At 40.2% G+C, this 18832-nt stretch overlaps 2 protein-coding genes across 4 annotated transcripts in view; one reads left to right on the top strand and one right to left on the bottom strand.

The window, feature by feature from the left end:
- The window catches only part of WDR19 (WD repeat domain 19), a 126749-nt gene that overhangs the window by 98048 nt on the left and 9869 nt on the right, over nucleotides 1-18832 (top strand). Inside the window, exons 31-37 of one of the 3 annotated variants that reach the window (XM_030565628.1) lie at nucleotides 670-794; nucleotides 2827-2908; nucleotides 4567-4717; nucleotides 6243-6366; nucleotides 7402-7478; nucleotides 8818-8942; nucleotides 9417-10887. In XM_030565628.1, the coding sequence (XP_030421488.1) occupies nucleotides 670-794; nucleotides 2827-2908; nucleotides 4567-4717; nucleotides 6243-6366; nucleotides 7402-7478; nucleotides 8818-8932 (674 nt within the window). In that variant the 3' untranslated portion in view covers nucleotides 8933-8942; nucleotides 9417-10887. Of the gene's footprint in view, nucleotides 1-669; nucleotides 795-2826; nucleotides 2909-4566; nucleotides 4718-6242; nucleotides 6367-7401; nucleotides 7479-8817; nucleotides 8943-9416; nucleotides 10888-18832 lie in introns of those variants that run through there. The other 2 variants (XM_030565629.1, XR_004000798.1) reach the window with 2 other exon arrangements.
- The window catches only part of RFC1 (replication factor C subunit 1), a 69651-nt gene continuing 61811 nt past the window's right edge, over nucleotides 10993-18832 (bottom strand). The window contains exons 17-25 of the mRNA XM_030565630.1: nucleotides 18576-18713; nucleotides 18001-18096; nucleotides 17746-17844; nucleotides 16931-17085; nucleotides 16683-16800; nucleotides 14185-14330; nucleotides 13138-13351; nucleotides 12509-12700; nucleotides 10993-11583 (exon numbers count right to left, since the gene is read on the bottom strand). Of these exons, the coding sequence (XP_030421490.1) occupies nucleotides 11506-11583; nucleotides 12509-12700; nucleotides 13138-13351; nucleotides 14185-14330; nucleotides 16683-16800; nucleotides 16931-17085; nucleotides 17746-17844; nucleotides 18001-18096; nucleotides 18576-18713 (1236 nt within the window). The 3' untranslated portion in view covers nucleotides 10993-11505. The remainder of the gene's footprint in view (nucleotides 11584-12508; nucleotides 12701-13137; nucleotides 13352-14184; nucleotides 14331-16682; nucleotides 16801-16930; nucleotides 17086-17745; nucleotides 17845-18000; nucleotides 18097-18575; nucleotides 18714-18832) is intronic.

Here is an 18832-nt window from a genome sequence, read left to right on the forward strand (position 1 = left end):
AAACAGTTATGTGCTCATGATGTAAGCATAGAACATAAAGGCTCAAGGGTTTCATTATTCATTGTCTAAATTCCTTAAACCTGAAAATATAGCAGTAATCCTGAAATAATAAAATGTGGTGCTTTAATTGATCTGAAGTGAAATCTTTTTCCACCTGTTTAATTTAGCAAAGTACTATACAGACATACACTAGGATATTAAACTAAAACTTCAAATAACACACTGTATTTGATATTTAACTAATTATAGAAATAAGATGTGAAATAATCATTGTCCAGAAACAAAGGAAATCCATCCTAGGATGCCCTAAAACTACTCTTTTGTACTTTATTGGAAAAGTAATGGATGTATCAACTTCCATTTTTAATATAGGGGACAGCAGCAGATAAAATCATGATCTACATGTGCTTTGAGCTGTTCCACATATGTCCTGCTTTTTACGTTTCTTCCCATGTCACACTGATTTTTTTTCGTTTAGCTGCTAAACTACTGCTGTCTAGGATATTGTAGCAGGCATCTAGGTGCTTGTGATTTTTCCAGACAAATTGACTTGCAAAATTTCTGCTCTTAGATTATAGCTAAAAGCCTACAATTGAGTTTAATTATATCCCTTGTGTAACAGCATTGTTGTGAAAAAATACATTTACTGTTAACTTTTTTCTTTTAAAGGAAACTACCGAAATGCACATGATGTTCTTTTTAGTATGTATTCAGAACTCAAAACCCAGAAAATTAAAATTCCTTCTGAGATGGCTACAAATCTTATGATTCTGCACAGCTATATTTTAGTAAAGGTAATGCAGATTCAGAATTAGTGTTTTAATGAAGCAAATTCTATGCAATATTTATATAAATTGTATAGATTAATTATGCTGGCATGTTTGTTGATAGTACATACAGATGGAAGTTGGTAAATGCACTAGTTACAAGAACATTCCATTTCCATTCAGTGAGCTCACTGCCTATCAGTCATTTTATACTATTGAATAGCATAGTCCCAAAAGTTCTGGTTTACTTGGGATAGCCCTGGTTTTCTGTTACGTGGCTCAGGTCTTTGTGTTTATCATGTGCAACCGGGATCAAATAAAAATCTGGTTGTAGTTTTACGATTACTAGAGAAGCTGGGCTGCTAAAGCCTGTATCTCTCTTTCCTTAGATTTCATTGCTCTGCCTGTGGTTTTCCATTTCCTCAGCCGAGCAAGGAGATAGCAGGCTCAAGAACAGTCAGTAGGAGCACTTTCAGCTGGCTTAGGGACAGGTCATAAGAAAATGGAGGCACCAAAGGAGTCATCCTCTGAGAAGGACCTCAGGTTGGGGCAGAGGGGGGAGAGATGCCCTACAAAAATGCTATAAAAATGCCAGAGGATAAAGACCAGACCTGAAGAGCTCTGTGTAGCTCGAAAGCATGTCTCTTTCATCAACAGAAGTTGGTCCAATATATACCTCACTCACTATGTCTTTCAGAGGATAAAGAGGGCTAAATAGGATTCCCCAAAACACATCATCTTCCCCTCCAGTGGCACAAAGAAAATAAGTGGTGAGGCAGACATATAGGTGTCATAGAGCCTTGTAGAGGTCTCCATCCATAAATATTTGTGGGCCTCCCCTTACTGGTTTTGTATCTATTTTGGCAGTATTGATGGTGGAGGTTTTCAGGCGGTTAAGTTACAAAACATCAGATGTATCCCACTACAATATATGGGCAGCGAACTTACGTTTGTAGACTGTGTATGAGAGGAGACTATATTTATCTTTGATTTTAGTAGAATTGCATCAGTGCACTGCCAGCAGAAAGTTTGGCCCAGTATCTTTTGGAATGGTTTGATGCCTTAATAATCTTATCAGACAACCTTTAAATCCTCAAGTGATTTGCTGATAACGTGGAGATTTGTCCATGGAAAAGTCTTACTGGCAGCTACAGGCTATAAACTGTTGTTAATAAAACCTAAAATTAATAAAAGCTTACAGAGGTAAAGCCCAAAGGAGAAAAAGTTAGAAAAGTTTGAGAAGCTACAGTAGCAAGTAGTTCTAAGATTAGCTGAAATACTAAGTATAGTATAGAGAGAGCCCTGCAAATCTGTGGATATCCACTTCATAGCCACGGACCATTTTTCTGGATAATGGATCGGATGCAGATACAACCACACAGGGCTCTACTCACCTGAGGTGCCTGGCCCACAGCATCTGGCTCATGTAGCCCAGGGGGTGCAGCGCACTTGGGGCCAGCAATCAGTGGCTGGGGCTGGGCAGCAGGTCAGAGTCGGGATTGTCCAGCACCCACTTACTTACCACACCACTTCCTGCCCAACAGCGTGAACCCCTAAGGCAGCACCAGCAACCTCACCATCGCCCAGCCTGGTAGCCCTGACCATGCTCCCAGTTCCAGGCCTGACCATGAGGATTAGAGCAGATGGGGCCCCGGCACCCCACCCCAGAGTGATGCAAGATGCACTGCTGCACTCGCAGTGTGCCATCACTAGCAAACCCCTTGGAGCAGCACACAATGCGATGCCCCTTTGAGACCCGGCCCCTGCACTGCCCAATACCCACCCTCCTGCTGCCTCGTCCCTGCAAGACCCTGCCCCCCCAACTCACTCCTCCACCTCTTCTTCTCTCCCCCCCCAGCCCTCGTGAGACAGCTTGGTGCTGCTGATACAGGTAAAAGATGGCTAGCAGATCACGGGTTGATCGTGGTGGATGTGGATCCACATTCTTTTATCCGTGCAGGGCTCTAATATAGAGCAGCAAAGCATTTACTAGTTTCAGATCCTCCAAATGCTGTTGCTGTAATCTTTAGTGTAAATATACCCACTTGTTTTATTTCAGACTCATGTTAAACGTGGAGATCACATGAAGGGTGCACGCATGCTTATTCGTGTAGCCAACAACATCAGCAAGTTCCCATCACGTAAGTGCTGTCCACACACAAAAAAGCATATGAGAATTAACTATACAGTGCATCAGACACTTTCTTCTTGTGCTACTGTTGTGCATATCTTTGAACAAGTGTAGGTATGTAGTAAAAGTTAAACCTGTCCTGCCATGGAAAACCTGCTTTGCTACATGGCACATAGGTATGAAGGCTTTACAGTGATGAGGGCAACACTGCTAGCTAAGTGTGTCCTCAACCATACTAATTGCTAAATGGTTGCAGTATTAAGTTGCATGAACCACAGTCTCAATATTATATGTAACTAATGGGTCAACTCTGGGACCTTGGCCACAAAACTCATGTCTTCTTTCAGATGTACAGCATCTTCAGTACAAGAGAGTACTGCAAGGCCAGGGAGTCCTACCATTATGGCAGTCCTTGCTTGGGACAAAGTACAGTGCAAGTGCACGATGCTAATGCTTGGCTCACTGTTATATAGTAGTTACCTTTAAAATTTTCATTTTTTACTTTGGTAATTAGACATTACCGCTGTATGCCTTATACTCTGTCTAGGGAATACTGTTACCTACTTACCAAAGGTAAAATTTCTTTGAGAAACTGCTACATGCAGAATCTTCACATATGACAACAGTAGTGACAGTACATATGTCTACACCACGTTTGCTTTTCACCTGCCTACACCTAGGCTGCTCTGCATGACCAGCACTTGCCAGCTACACTAACTCCTGCACTCTGAAACACATTGTGACAGAAATTATACTTGACTGTTTGCTCCCAAGTTCCCAGCCACTGATGTCTCTACCTAAGTTATCAGTCCAGAGACACTGTGAATGTTTTGCTATGAATAGAGCTAGGGTAAGAGGTGAACCATGACCATATTTGGGAGAGGTGAGGGTAATCTAACAATTCCCAAGGTCATATGTTCAGTCTCAGAAATGCACCATAGTGAGAGGAAACCCAGTGACTGGGATATATTAACAGGAATGTCCTATGTAAGACACATGAGGTAATTGTTCTGCTTTATTCAGCAATGGTGAGACCTCAGCTGTATTATTGTGTCCAGTTTTGAGCACATTTTGAGAGATGGGAATGGATTGGATAGAGTCCTGAGGAGCCCAACAAAAACAAGAGGTTTTAAAAAACATGCTCTGTCAGGAAAGGTTGAAAGAATGGGGCATGTTTATTCTAGAAAAGACAAGACTGAGGGGAGAATGTAAGTCTTCAAACAGGTAAAAGGTTGTTTATAAAAGTATGGGAGAACAGCTGGTCACATGTCCACCGAGGGTAAGACAGGAAGCAATCGGCTTACTTGACAGCAAGAGAGATTTAAGTTAGATATTAAGAAATCCTTTATAATTTTAAGGATAATTAAGCACTGGAACAGGTTCCCTAGGGAGGTTGTGTTATCCTTGTGTCTGTTAGTTAAAGAACAGGTTAAAGAAGGTGGAGTGCTATACTTAATCCTGGCTCAACACAAGAGGATGGACTAGGTGACCTTTTGAGATCCCTTCAAACCCTGCATATCTGTGTGGAAATACAAGTACCAAAAATCTGTGTAGCTCAGTGCTCTGAGTAAAGAATTTCTTCAAAAGCCTCTCAATCCTGTTTGCTCTATTGCTAAGGTTTTTAGCATTGCTAGTGGTAGATGAATGTTTGCCATTGTTTCATTGCAGACATTGTCCCAATCCTGACGTCAACAGTGATTGAGTGTCATAGAGCAGGACTGAAAAACTCAGCTTTCAGTTTTGCTGCTATGTTGATGAGACCGGAGTATCGCAATAAAATAGATCTTAAATACAAAAAGAAGATCGAAGCAATGGTCAGGTGAGCTAGGCTAATATGATTTATAAGTGCAGACAACAAAACAACTTTATCTGTAGCATTATTTTTCCTCCATAAAATCTACGTTTACATATATTTTCCTTAAATATTTTTCCATAATCCTTACCTTAGGTTGGGAGGTTAATAATGTCCAACTCCTCTAAAGACTGAGGCCCTTATTTTTCATTGTCTTGCATATTTACCTCTGTGCAAAGTGGGTGTAAAATGCTACCAAACTCGCTGCAATGTTTGCACCCATTTTGCACAGGTGTGAAAGTCTATAGTGAATTGAACCGACAAAGGCATAGTAGTTCTCCTATATTTGTATTTTCAGGGGTCAGTTGTTCAGCATCACTACTGTGCACAGCATTTTATAGAAACGTGCAAAGACATCAGTTTAAAATGAAAAAAGGGAGATGAGGCCAAGGATAAATACCAAGTTAAAACGGCAAACTCTCAAATTCCTTCTCCCTTCCTCTTTGTAATCTGTTCAGACCACAAATTCTTAGAGGCAGAGACCTGTTTTTCTAGAATACTACTACTGTATAGATAATAGTGAAGGTGTGTTTAGCTCCTTGCCTGCTTTTTAGATCCCGCTTTAAAAAACTCCCAGCCAGCATACCAAACTGCTCTGCTATACTCATGACACCCTACTGAAGACAATAGGGTTACATGGATGTAATTGAGAGCAGAATTTTTGCAACTTGTGGGATGAGTTTTGACTGCTCTGGTCAATACAACTGAAATAGCTCCTGTCCGGCAGAAAAAAATCAGGGTACAAAATCTGAACTTTGCCAAATTTTATAAAAATATTTTAATGAAAATGTTTAATTGTTCTCAAAGCTCATTATGCTGAGACATTGGAAAGGATGTATTAGGCTAAATAGAAAGTGCTATGAAAGAGGACCAAAGCCTTTTATCTATAAAGTTCCAGGACAGAGTATATCTAGAAATCACTTAGGAAAACTTAATTTTAAGTGTCCCTCTCACTGCCCTCATATTAGTTATAATCTACACAATTTTAGAGTAGAATCTGGATCAGGAACCCTCACCACCATACATACTTGCTGAAAAAGAGCTTATGGACTGCAACTCCATTGAGCAGAAACTATAGTCCAACTATTACAATTCTGAAGCTTAAAAATACTAATATGTAACACCTAAATATAATGGTGAGTGGTGCCCAAGAAACAGTAAGATTAGATGCTATTACATAGTATATATACACATACATGCTATTTATTACAGGGATGTTTGAGAGATTAAGAATTCAAAATGGAGAGCAGCATTGCTTAATGGCAAATAAATGCTTCAAATTAAGAGCCCACTTGCAATGTTAGACAGTGTAAGGAAAATATATGCAGTATCTAAGGGAAAACTGGTGAAGAGTGAAGGTGACAAAAGATCGTTAACTAGAAACTGTACATTACTCCAAAAAATTAATGTTTTGCTCTTTACAGAAATAATGTGTGGTCTTCTTTTGTGAAGGAGTTCTTGTACTTGATTCAGATCCATACCTTATTTCTAGACGACCAGACACATCTGAGGCAGAAGAGCCAACTACACCATGCCCATACTGTGAATTCCTGCTCCCAGAGTGTGAACTCCTCTGCCCTGGATGTAAAAACAGTCTCCCATATTGCATTGCAACTGTGAGTATTTTAAACTGAATGACAAATTCCCCTCCTCCCAACGCACGCACACAGTTTGAGAATTCTTCCTTTAGTATTTAGCACTGTGAACAAGGTCTGCCTCTTCCCCCTTCTTAAAATGTCAGACTGTTTTGATAAGTAACATTCATCTAAATTTGTAATTGATTCAAACATGTTTGTCCAGTCAGTCTCTATCCCCATTTTTTTAAATGAGAACACAAAATAACTGACTATTATATCACTAAAATTTAATGAAACCAATGAATTTTTATAGTGAAATTATAAGATGTATGGTAAGGGAAAGAAAGGTGCGTGTTTTCAATTAAGACTGCTGTGCACAATGTAGAAGTCCAAAGATGTAACATCTATGTATTTACGGAACCTTTTTAAATTGAGCGTACACAAGGAGGAAGCTGTCTCACTCTAAGCAGACTATCACAAAAACTGCTGCTTTGCCTGAAACTTTGTGATCTCAGGTTGGATAAGGTGATATGCAAACAGATGGCCTCACAGCTCTGGTGCCTTCTTTAGCAAGTGAAATCTTGTACCTAGAACAAACTCCAGTCTAAAAAAAAGCCCCAACAGTTTTGGTAAATATCTGGGACTGCTGTTTATAAACTCTTAAAATGGTAACTCAGTAATGGTCATGGTAATTGTCCCTTGCTTTACTTCTACCAAAAAGAGGGGAAGAAGGGAGAATTACAAAGCGCAGAAAAATGTAATGAAATGCTGCATCATCTTATTCAGAACTTCTTAAAATCCACAGCACTATTCATGCAGCAACAGATGCGAAAATGAAGTATCCAAATTATCAATCTCATGTAATGTTTGCTTGAAAATAAATTACAGTAGCATTAAATCTAGCCATGCTGTAAGGTATTTGATACCATTGCAAGTTAGTGTCATTGTTCCTCATGAAACTTGTTAGAATTAAGATCTTTTGCTGCTGAAAGGAGCAGAACTGAAGAGTCAGTATGCTGATTAGGATGCAAATACTGACAATCAGGTTTAATCATTGAAAACTTTCACCTGCAGGGTCGGCATATGGTAAAAAATGACTGGACAGCCTGTCCAAATTGTGACTTTCCTGCCCTGCACTCAGAGTTCAAAAAGTAAGTTGGAATCTTTCCTGCTGAATAAGGTTTTGTTTTTTTTTAAATAGCAAAGACCCTTTTCCACAGGAAGAAGCTTTAAGCCTTTCATTCTGAAGGCCCATCATTTATCCTTACCCCACACTTTCACCATAGCGCTACATTAGCATGAACACATTTGGGCGTGTCAAATGCATGCTACAAATAGAGAACAGAGCAGCTGATCCAGTTGTAACCTTTGAAAGAAACTAGCAAGGGTGGAAATAGGCTTTTGCAATTTCAACACTCTTCTTTCCCATCCCCCAAGAGGGAGTGCAGAAACACACTAATACCGGCCTGAGGAGCCCCAACTATCGATGTGGTCCCCTTAAGATTCAAAGGGCCAAAGCAGCTGTTCCCCCACCCGACAGACACAGGCTCCAATAATGCTTGGTTCCAGAGTAAGAATGTACCTTGGCAGAGCTTTGACCTCAGCTATTCTGCCTTAAACAAGGGAGTATTTCCTGATTAGCAGTCACAGGAAGTAAGAGCAGTTCCTCAGCTCAGTTAGTGCTTATTATTGACATTTGAACAGAGCTACCTTATCAGTAGAAAGTCTTCCCTTTCAATATTCTCTTTATTTTGTACTCTTCTTAGGATTTGCATATTTTACTTTCAAACTTGAGTAGCCCTAAGACTGTATATTTGATTTCTCAAATGAGACTGGAGCTTTAAATAGAATTACTAACATCACCCACTTCCAGAATACAGTAGGGGGCTAGACAGCCTTCCAAGAGCTTTGTGTGCTTTACTATAGCAGCATCCAAGAAATCCCTTCTTTCCAAATTGTAAGTAGTTACAGTAGAATCTGAGTTATGAACACCAGAGTTACAAACTGACCAGTCAACCCCACAATCCGGCAGCAGCAGCAGAGACCAAAAAAAAGCAAATGCAGTGCAGTGCTGTTATTGAACTTAACCCCCCCCCAAAAAAAAAAAGAGGGGGGGGGCGAAGAGATGCCAGCATTTTTGTTCTGCATAGTAAAGTTTCAAAGCTGTACTGAGTCAATGTCCAGTTGTAAACTTATGAAAGAACAGCCATAATTTTTTGTTCACAGCTACAAATCTCTCTGAAACAGAGGTTGTTTGTAACTCAGATTCTACTGTAGTTGACACCTTACAAATGAATCATTTTCGCCCTCCCCCCCTACTAAAATTGATAGATTTTAAGGCCAGAAAGAACTGTTACAATTATCTAGTTTGATTGCCTGCATAGCAGACCACAGAATTTTCCCCACTAATTCCTGCATCAAGCCCCACACCCTGTAGTTGAAAATGGTGTCAGGAATGTAATTTGACCTGAAATATTTCTTTTAAAATAGCGTGTTGCAGAATGAAAATATATGTCCAATGTGTTCAGAAAGAGTTAGCATTGTCCATCTTAAGAAGATAGCTGACTGCACACCATACCTCAACCCAGAAGAAATGGAACAGTGAATTTATTCAAGTAAGTGCTACTGCCACTTCTAGAACAAACCCTAGGAAGATATGCAAGAAATGAGCCAAGATACAGTGACTAGCTGGATGAACTTTAGGGAAAATGGATATTTATGTAATTACAAAAAACTTAGTATACTAAGTGTGCTTGTTTATATGGGAACTCTGTGGTGTTCCCTGCCCTACAAAGTTTACAACTGAGAACGAACAACCAAGTACATGGTAGTACCTACAGGCTGAAGCAGATTGGGAACCCATCAATGTGATAAACAGGATGGCAAGAAGGCAGTGCAAGCCATTAGTTTTTATTCTTATTTGACAACTCCAGGTAGCAAGTTGTGCCTTGAAATGCTCTGTCTTCAAAGAATACAACCAAATTCTCACCACCTGCTGCCATTAATTCACTCCTTACCCTATTTTACAGTAAATATTGTACTAGTTAACATTTTGAATCCAGTATTTGACATCCCAATTCTGTTTTCAGGTACCAGCAATCCTTGGAGGGAATATTTAGCTACAATCTACACACTGGTTTGTAGTTCAAGTAGACAAAACTTAGTACTGTTCCAATACCAACTATTCTTACGTGAGAGCTGTAATTAGTGTACTGTACCTACAGTCCTGTAGGTTACACAGTGGGTATTAAGCACTTTTGAAAAGAAACTGTCACCATAAGTAGCAGACTAATATCAGTTTTTAGTTGTAGTACATATCTTCTCCAACTATTGTATTTGAACCTCTTTCATAGTCAGGATTGATGTTTAGTTTTATAATAACGTTAATTCCATATTTGACAAGCAATTTATTTATTCATTGAAAAGTCAGTTTGGTACAGTTGCCTCTATTTTGAAGACTGAATAACTGCTCCTCTTCATTTTCAGAATGAGTGGAGAGTTGTGGTGTTAAGGATGGTCCTTAGCAGTTTGGGGGGGGGGAAATCCAGCAAACAGTTTAATACTGGAGCAGTTGTCAGTTCTGTTCTCTATTTTGTGATACAAAAATTAACCAATGTACTTATTGAAAGCAGAATAAATCCAATTTTACCCTTAAGTTTAACTTTAAAGTCTCTTCAGCTTCAGCAGCACAAATGGGAATAGTGCCAACTTTTTGTTTCAGCATTCTCTGCTGCAAACGTCTCTCTTCATTTGAGAGTGTAGTACCACTGGAATTCTCTCTACAGCTCTGTGGGACCTGCTTCCATGTGTGTTCATTTATAGCCAACTCATTATTGGAGGGATTGATAGCTAGGAGATGTGGATAAGCAATACAAATAGCCGAAGGAAGAAAAATTTAGCATAATAAAGAGGGCATCATACTAAATGGGTACACCTCAAGGTCTTGAGATTAAAGTTTTTCTAACTTAAGATATTGTAAAGATTTCCATGTTGGCACTGCAGTACAGACAGTGGTGTTTAAATTATTTCAATTCCACAACACTGCTTAGGAAACTTGAGCTAGAAATTCAGTGGAAGTGGGGAGAAGACATTGGGTAAGAGCAGTTAGGAAAAAACCCAAAGCCTGATAGCCTAATATTTTGAATTTTTAGTTCTTGAACAATGCAGTAAGGGCACTATAGAGCAGGGGTGGGGAATAGATATTCTATGGCGGGCCATGAGTGCTCACAAAATTGGGGCTGGAGGGTGCTCAGGGCTGAGGCAGGGGGTTAGGGAAAGGCTCAGCAGTGCAGGCTCTGAAAGACATTTACCTCAAGCGGCTCCCAGAAGCAGTGACATATCCCTGACCCCAGCCTGCAGGCCATAGTTTGCCCACCCCTGCTATAGAGCCGTAAACATCTCATAATGAATACATGCAATTTTAATTCCACAGCACAAAAGCATCCAGAAGTGCTAATTCTCACTGAGTATTTTCCACGCCTCTCTCCTTCAACAAAATGAGGGGGAGGAGGGAGGTGGAAGACAAAACCCAGGAAAAAAATTCCAATACACACTGTAGCCCCAACAGCTGAGGTAGATAGTTATTAAGGCCTGCTGGGGACAAATACCATCTCCAAGGTATGAAAAGGAGGAAAAACCTGAATAAGCCAAAATATAATTTAAAAATATTTGTAAACTAATTTTATTGCAATTTTATACATTGCTGCAGTTTTATAATGTACAAAAGAAATATGCAATTTAAATGTTTTGCATTATGTACAAGATTTCACCACATAATAGCAGGGATTTAGTAAAAAAGGTTCAAAGTCCTGTAAAGAAAGACTATTAGTATAAATGGCATGAAGCTAAGCCCCTCTTTCAACATGTTACTGCTGCAACTGGTGCTTATTTACAGGTGACCTTCTAGCAGCAGACTAAAGTCTGCATTTTGTTTACAATCTTTTTTATACTTTGCAGCATGTTAACATTTACATCACCCATGCATATCTGGATTGCAAAGCAGCCACACTACCTCTATAAGAGGAGCATTTTCAGCCCACTGGTTCTACCTTTCCAGCTGCAATAGGATCACTGCTTCACATTACTGCCAGAAAGTGGGTATCACTAGGCAAGCAAAGCTGTGTCCAAAGCTAGAGTGGTTACCCAATGTAATCAGTCAGTATTGAACAGTTCAGTTCCTCATTTCTTTCCTTTCCCTTTTTTTGTTTCTTCTCTGTTTGCTGCTTTTGATGGCTTGGTAGACTTTGCCTTTTTTTGCTGGAAATAAAATGTTAAAGTTTAAAATGCAGGCTTAGTCGGCCATGCTAAATTGTGACAGAAAACAATCAGCATGGCAACATTCTCAATAAGGATAAGTCTAAAGGAAGTGTTAACAAAAGTAAGGATATCAACCAGATAATATCAGTTACTTCCAATTTGTGTCCTGATCCTGAAGCTATCAACAACCTAAATAAAACCTCTAAAGACTAAAGTGAAAAAGGATCAGGGACATACACTTCATTATGTCTGTTGCCAAAGCTCACCGCACATACCAGGGCTCCTTGCATCCCTCCATTCCTTCCCTAAAAAGTCCCTGTGTCCCACCCTTCCATTTCCTGCACACAAGGGGCTCTGTACCTCCCTCACCATTCTTCTCTGTCTGGGAGATAAGTCATTCAAGATGGCAACAACATTTTAAACTGTACTGGGACAATGAGCAACACAGATGTTTTGCTGACACCAGCAAATTTCTTTGTTTTATAGAGCTGATTGCCAGAGCCAGCACTTTCAATCAGATGCAAAGAGCTCTGCAAATCACCTTTTTGCTTTTCCGATTTTCACCAAAATGGGCAAGGTCTGTCCTATTGATGCTGAAAGCATTCCCTGAAATTCTGGAATTGATCAGATGAGGTGTTCAGTTCATTAGCATCAGAAAAACACCAAATTGAAAATTGGCTGAGTGATGTGAGACCCTAAATCTGCTACTTGAACGTTAGACAGCAATACTTCTGCCAAAATTTCAAACCTACCATCAGAAAATGCTTCCCTATTTGACTCTTCTAAATCTCATCTTGTTGCAAAGTTAAACACCCAGCAACCCAGCAAGTGTGTGTTGTAGTCCCTGGTAAGATGGTCTAACTTCTCACAGGAGACAGACAGGTTTCCTTGGTGTTACACTACTCTTATTAGCTGGAAGTATTACCTTGATCATTGCATCACTTTCAATAGTATCTTGCTCATCCTCATCAGATTGCAATTCGTCAGCATTCAATTCTTCATTTGCTTCTGAAGCCAGCCCAGGCCCTGGCTGCCGTTTAGAGGTTTTTACTGCATGCAGGGCATATGGTGTCAAATGTGCCTCTTTGTTATAGGCACGTGTAAAAGCTGCTTTGACCTGTTCAGGGGTGAGGAGACGCTATAAGCACTAGATTAAAGACTCCATGTTGTCTGGCTAACCAAGCTATGATCTGGTCAAGGATTCCCCCAGAGAAGAGTATCTGTATGCCTAAGGCTTGCAGAGAAGGAGACAGCTATCAGGGAAAGGAATGCAGGGAGTACACGGGGACACATCTAAGATGCATACTGAGGGCCTAATCTGTATTTCTTCTTTGAGATTCAGTCACTTGGCTACTGAATATTTGAAAGCATGTTTTAGATCAGCTTTCAAAATTGTAACTCTGGGTGCAGAAATCGTAACCTGCTTCAGCCATCCATCTCCTGTCCCAATGCCACAGCACAGTGGATGCTATTCTATGTTTTATTCATAAGGCCAAAGAATTACCATACATTTATAGGAGGAGGTAATAGCAGAACGTAAGTAGTGAATTTTACCTTGGGGTCCAGTTTAGAAAAGGGACTAGGTTTGCCTCCCCAGCTGGATATTTCCATAATATTTTCAACATCTTCTCTCATCAAGCAATAGGAGTCCATGAATGTTACAGCATCCTGTACACCTTCTGTTCCTAAGCTTGTCAAGGGTCTAACAAGTGCATCCCGCAAGTATGACAAATACTCCATGTTTACGGCTCTCCTGCTGGTGTGGGTTCTTGCCAAATGAAGAGAGATTGCATTAAACAGGATTTCCTGGAGGCTCATTCCTAAAGGTCAGCTCCCAGTGCAAATCAAAATACACCCTCTTGAATAGGCTCTCACCATGTTAAGAATCAGCAGTGTCTAGGAACACCAAAATGCAGGCTGCATTTCTGCATGGAGCTACCAGTGCTGAATAATTACAAATGCCCTTGCTGCAAGATATCCAGATTGGGGCCCTGGACAGACAGTATCATTCACAGTGGACTAGCTAGTAAGGGGCATCCCACAGCAAAATTAAGTGGAAAATTAGGTCAAACCACAGTTTAAATAAAATCATATTCTCAAACTATTTTAATGGCCGATTATACAAAAATTGCTTTAATCTGCCTAGTGACCACCTTAGTGCTATGCCAGTTACTGGAAGCCTATGACTAAGCTCTTGGAATGTGACCATTGCCAGCCAATGCACATATCTGTGTCCTTACCCTCTCTCTAATGGACCTTTTAAAATTAATACTAAAAAGGAAGAAACTATAGCAAATAGGGGCTATTCTGCTTTCCACACATTTTGCTCTGACCCTCCCAAGACCAGTGTTACCTTCCCTCCCAAACCCCATTCAGTCCTGTCCCTAATCCATTTGCTCTCCTTTCTCATTGGTGTCCTCTTTCGTGTTAGGAGACATCAGTATCTCATTTCTCTCCTCACCTGCTGGTCTCCAGAACCTAGTTCCTCCAAACTGCAGCCAGAGCTAATGATCTAAAAGAGCTGAGTTACATTAACTACCAGTAGGAACAAACATCCCAAAACGGTGTACACTGGGAAGCACAGAGGGAGCTCTGCATTACCTGAGACTCATGTGCATTGCCAGTTCTTGAAGAATCCGGTCATGTTTGCCTGTGGATGAAAATTTCCCCAGCCAGCCTGGAAAGTTAGGAAACTGTGACATGTAACCTCTCATTAGCTCCCCAGGGAGAACACTCGAATAAATGGCCTGAAAGGTGAAGTACACATGAAATTCAATTCAGAAGTAAATGTTTAACACTGGCACCAGGATTTCCTGAAGTGACACAAAAATATCAATAGTGGCATGTTATAGAAGTTAAAGATAGAGGAGACCTATACAAATATAGAGTATGTCGACACTGCAATGAGAGACCGATAACTGGCCCTGGTCAGCTGACTTGGGCTCACACTGGAGCCCAGGCTCTGAGAGGGAAGCATTTCAGAGCCCAGGCTTCAGCCCAAGCCAGAGTCCCTAAACTGCAACTTCTAGCCATGCATCCCAAGCTCACTGACCTGGGCTCTGAGACTCAGTGCCAGGGTTTTTTTAGCACAGTCCAGACATACCCACAGGGTATCTGGGAGGCTGCGGAATAATCTCCAGTGGAAAGTGAAGGAGGCCATATAATAAATTCTAATGCCAGAAGGGACCATCGTGGTCATCTATTGTGACCACCTGCATAACAGGCCAAAAAACTTCCCCAAAATAATTCCTGTTTGAACTAGAGCAGATCTTTTAGAAAAATTATCTGTTTTTAAAGTGCCAGTGTTGGAGAATCCCTGGATACAGGCATAGTTAGACTGGGCAAAGCAATAGAAAATGTAAAGAAAAGGGGGAGACAATCCTACAGTGGTAATGGGATGGATTATTAAGTCTCTCTCATTTTTAACTTCTAAAATGCACCATATCCACCAAAAGACAAATCCCAGATCTTTTCTTATTCTAAAGATTATGGCAGCCAGCATCCTGTCAATATTAAATCTACATGACTAGTTTAATCCCTGTTTGTTGGCATGTTTCTAGAAGTAAGTGCAAAAAACTTCAGTATCCCTTGCAAAGGAAATGCATATTTCCTAGTATTTTAACCACTTACGAGCAACAGATATATATGGTGTGCCAGCCATCAGCACAACTGATGGTGCACCACACCACCTCTGTCCCTCAGCCCAAGAGATATGAATCCCTCAGCATAGGCATTATGGATTTCAAGGTGTTTTCAATCATATGGTTATAGCTGAAATACAGCTACTGCTACATGGCATAGAAAAAAGGTTCATACATGGAATATGGTGTCTCAGAATGGGATAAAATTAAAAACCTAACAGACCAGGGCTGGAGCTGACGTCTTAGTCCACCTAACTGTCATGGGCTTTGGTACAGAGGCCGGCCGTTCTTGGTATTTCTTGCTCAGCTGCCTTCAGAGCATCTCCTGAAAGGAGTACCCAGACACATAAATGACCGTCGCTGTGGGCAAGTTAGGCACCATACAGGTGCATCAGGCTCAGAAACAATAGCTAGGCACCATGCACAGCTTTTAAACTCCTTTTGGGGTTTCAGTCTGGGCACAGCCTCAGCACCAAATTGAGTCATTAAAGGCTGCAAAACGCTATTAAGATACAGAATACCCCAAAACCAAAAGCCACTATCCTAAAACTGAACTATTTAATGATTTTGGCTACTACACCAGCCTAAACGTGATGACAAACAGAGAATCCCATCTGTTCTCTGTGGTGAAGGAACTGAAGCGGCTGACAGGAGTAAACTCATATATACAGCCTTGGCCACCAAACGTTTAGCACCTTGAGGGGGCACTCATGCATCCCCCAATGGACACAGCTTTCAAGAGGTTTCTGTGAACTTGACACCAGGGGTGTGACAGTGTTTCTCAAAGTTTGTGTGAAGGGGAGAGGGGAGAAACGCCAAAGGACTGGCCAAGATGGCATGGACAGATCTCCATGTTGTTCTCCAGACTGTCAGCTTTAATTTTAAAAACAAACAAACAGTCTAACAATTATGGTTGCAAAGAAAACTTTCAAAATGTTACAGTGTAACCAATGAAGGTGTCTGAGTTTTCAAAGAGCCTGCTCCAATACCTGTGAGATCTGAACTGTCTCATTCATTTCGATGAAAACTAACTCAGGTGCCATTGATGCTTTAAAACGTGAACGCTGTTTTTCCCCAAGAGAGAAAGAGTGTGATGCTGATGGCCGGGGGATTACAAGAACTAGCCAAGGGAGGTAGTGGGGACACACAATGATAAAGACCTATCCATCTTAAATTTTCTACAACATATGACAGGGTTTCAGGAAACATGCAATTTCCTGAAGACAGCCTCAAGCTTTCAGAAGTTTTGGAAATGCTGTATTGATACAAGAGATGCTTTTCACTCACATGAATATGGGCAATGTAGTTCAAATGGCAAAATCTACCATCTGAACTGAAGAACAATACAACTGTACAAACTGTAAGTTATGTAATAAAACCAGGCCAACAATTTCAAGGCAGCAGTCTGGTATCTGGGACATCCTTACGTTACGTATGAGAAATGAAAGAAGGGTTTACCTGCATAGGCAGAAGGTTCCAGTTTTGCTTACTGCGAATCTGTTTGTCGACTAGATCACCATCACATATACTGTCTGCTGCTCTGCTCAGTAGCATCAAGTGTTTTTTCATGTTACCTCTGGAAAAAAGTAGTTGCCCATATTACTGCAGGAGCCTCCAAATATATTAAAGAGCAAAAACTCTTTCACACGCACTCACTCCCCCCATACAACCCTTAGCTCCACCATTTGTGATATGGGACAACTCACCGAGCAGCAACAGGTTTCACATGTACATAATTTTCTTGGACAAAAAGAGGTGCTAGAGAGTAATCATGGAAGAATAGGTCAGATTTGTCTATAAGAGACATGTGAGAAGTTTCTTCTCCAGCAGTAAAAACTTTCCTGACGACATCAAAGGGACCCTAAAATAAAGGCATTTTTAAAAGCTGATCACACGTGCTGCATTTTCTATGAATAGTAGATGAGGACAGAAAGTAACTATAGTGACGGACCATACGTATATCTGGAGTCTAATATAAAAGTCAACTACTTCTATCCAAAGATCTTGAAGTGCTTTACAGACATTAAGATTGAGCTTCAACACTTCTACGAGCAGGTTGAGGTAAATAATGAGGTAAATGACTATTTGTGAGGATGAACAATTGTCAAGGGTAGGAAGGAGTGAGCTACATAATCTTTAACCTTCAGGGAGCTGCCAAGTTAGTCCTTTAAAAAAAAAAAAAATCCGCTATAAAAAGCTGTATTGCCTGGCCTACTTCATCTAAAATATTTTAATCTTGCACAGGTAAATTAGATCTGCACACTGAGACAGATCCATAATAGACTTCAAGGAGCATTCTGCTCTCATCTGTTCTGGGAAAAACTTTAAGTTAGTTTTACTCTTCAGTTATGGTGACAAAATTTTAGCAAATTAAGTGGGTCTGGTGCATACTCAAAACATTTTTTAAGTAGCTGACTACCTCTGTATATTTTGACTACTAGTATTTTATTTCTATTGTTGAATTTCTGGTTACTAGGAACAAATCCATTAGCAGCTGATCCAAGATGTACACACTTCTTACCAATTTGATATCCTTTTTGGCTTTGCTGGCATCAGCTTTTGCCTCATCGTAGGTCAGTGATTTACTTTTTGTACACCACATACTAAGATTATGTAAAACCTGGGAACAAACAAAACAGACAGCTTACGTATAGCTCAGGACAAAGACATAGGAAGAAAATCTGATATCTATGCAAAAGCAGCAATCTAGCGGTCATGTACTACAATGCAAGCATGAACTACAGGCTACCAAGACTGCTACTGGTGTATAACTGACCTGCCTAATGTCCTGATTTGCTGCCAGAATTATCTCATTCATAGCTGGAGCAGGTATCTTTAACCCTTCTTTAAATGCAATAGACATCATGGCACCCTGTAATAAGCAAAATATTTGAAAGAGAAAAATATCTTAAGTACTTTTGTACGTATAATGTAGTTAAAGTAGAATAAAAATGATGGGCTAAATATGCACATTTACAATGAAGAATGTTACAATGATTTCATTTCAGTCTACAAGGTCTGACTTATTTATATTCTTAAAAAGTCCTCTTTCAAGTATGCATATCTCTTACCTGTTGTTACCTTTACTTGGCTCTTGAAAAATAAGGCCACTTTCTTAGATGCCTAACTATGCATCCACTTTTGAAAAAAGCAAGCAATAGCCAACAAGATTCCCCCTCCAGCCTGCAACTACTGAAGTTACTCCATACAACCTAATTTTTGACCTTAGGTGCTGGTACAGGTTTCTGTTTCTACCAGTGACTGGAAAAGTAAAAAAATAGATGCTGGTAGAGAATTGGCTGCATTCAATGCAGTGCTACTCAATGAACAACCTAATGTCACTATTCCTACCTTAATCTGTTCTAGCCGAGGTCTCTGAAAGCGAAGATCAAAACAGTAATGGACCAGGGAACGAATCTTGGGATGGTTCCGGTCATTACACATACAGATGATAGGAATCTTTGTGGTTTTGATCAGACCAATTAACTCCTGCAATTTAAACACATTCACAGTGTACATGTTAAAGGTCTTCATATATCACACATAGCAAATACTATTAGAATTTGTTAGCTTAAAGCAGTTTATGAGTCAATACTTGGGTCAAATCG

Source organism: Gopherus evgoodei, chromosome 5 (genome assembly GCF_007399415.2).
Source record: "Gopherus evgoodei ecotype Sinaloan lineage chromosome 5, rGopEvg1_v1.p, whole genome shotgun sequence".
NCBI classification, from domain to species: domain Eukaryota; kingdom Metazoa; phylum Chordata; order Testudines; family Testudinidae; genus Gopherus; species Gopherus evgoodei.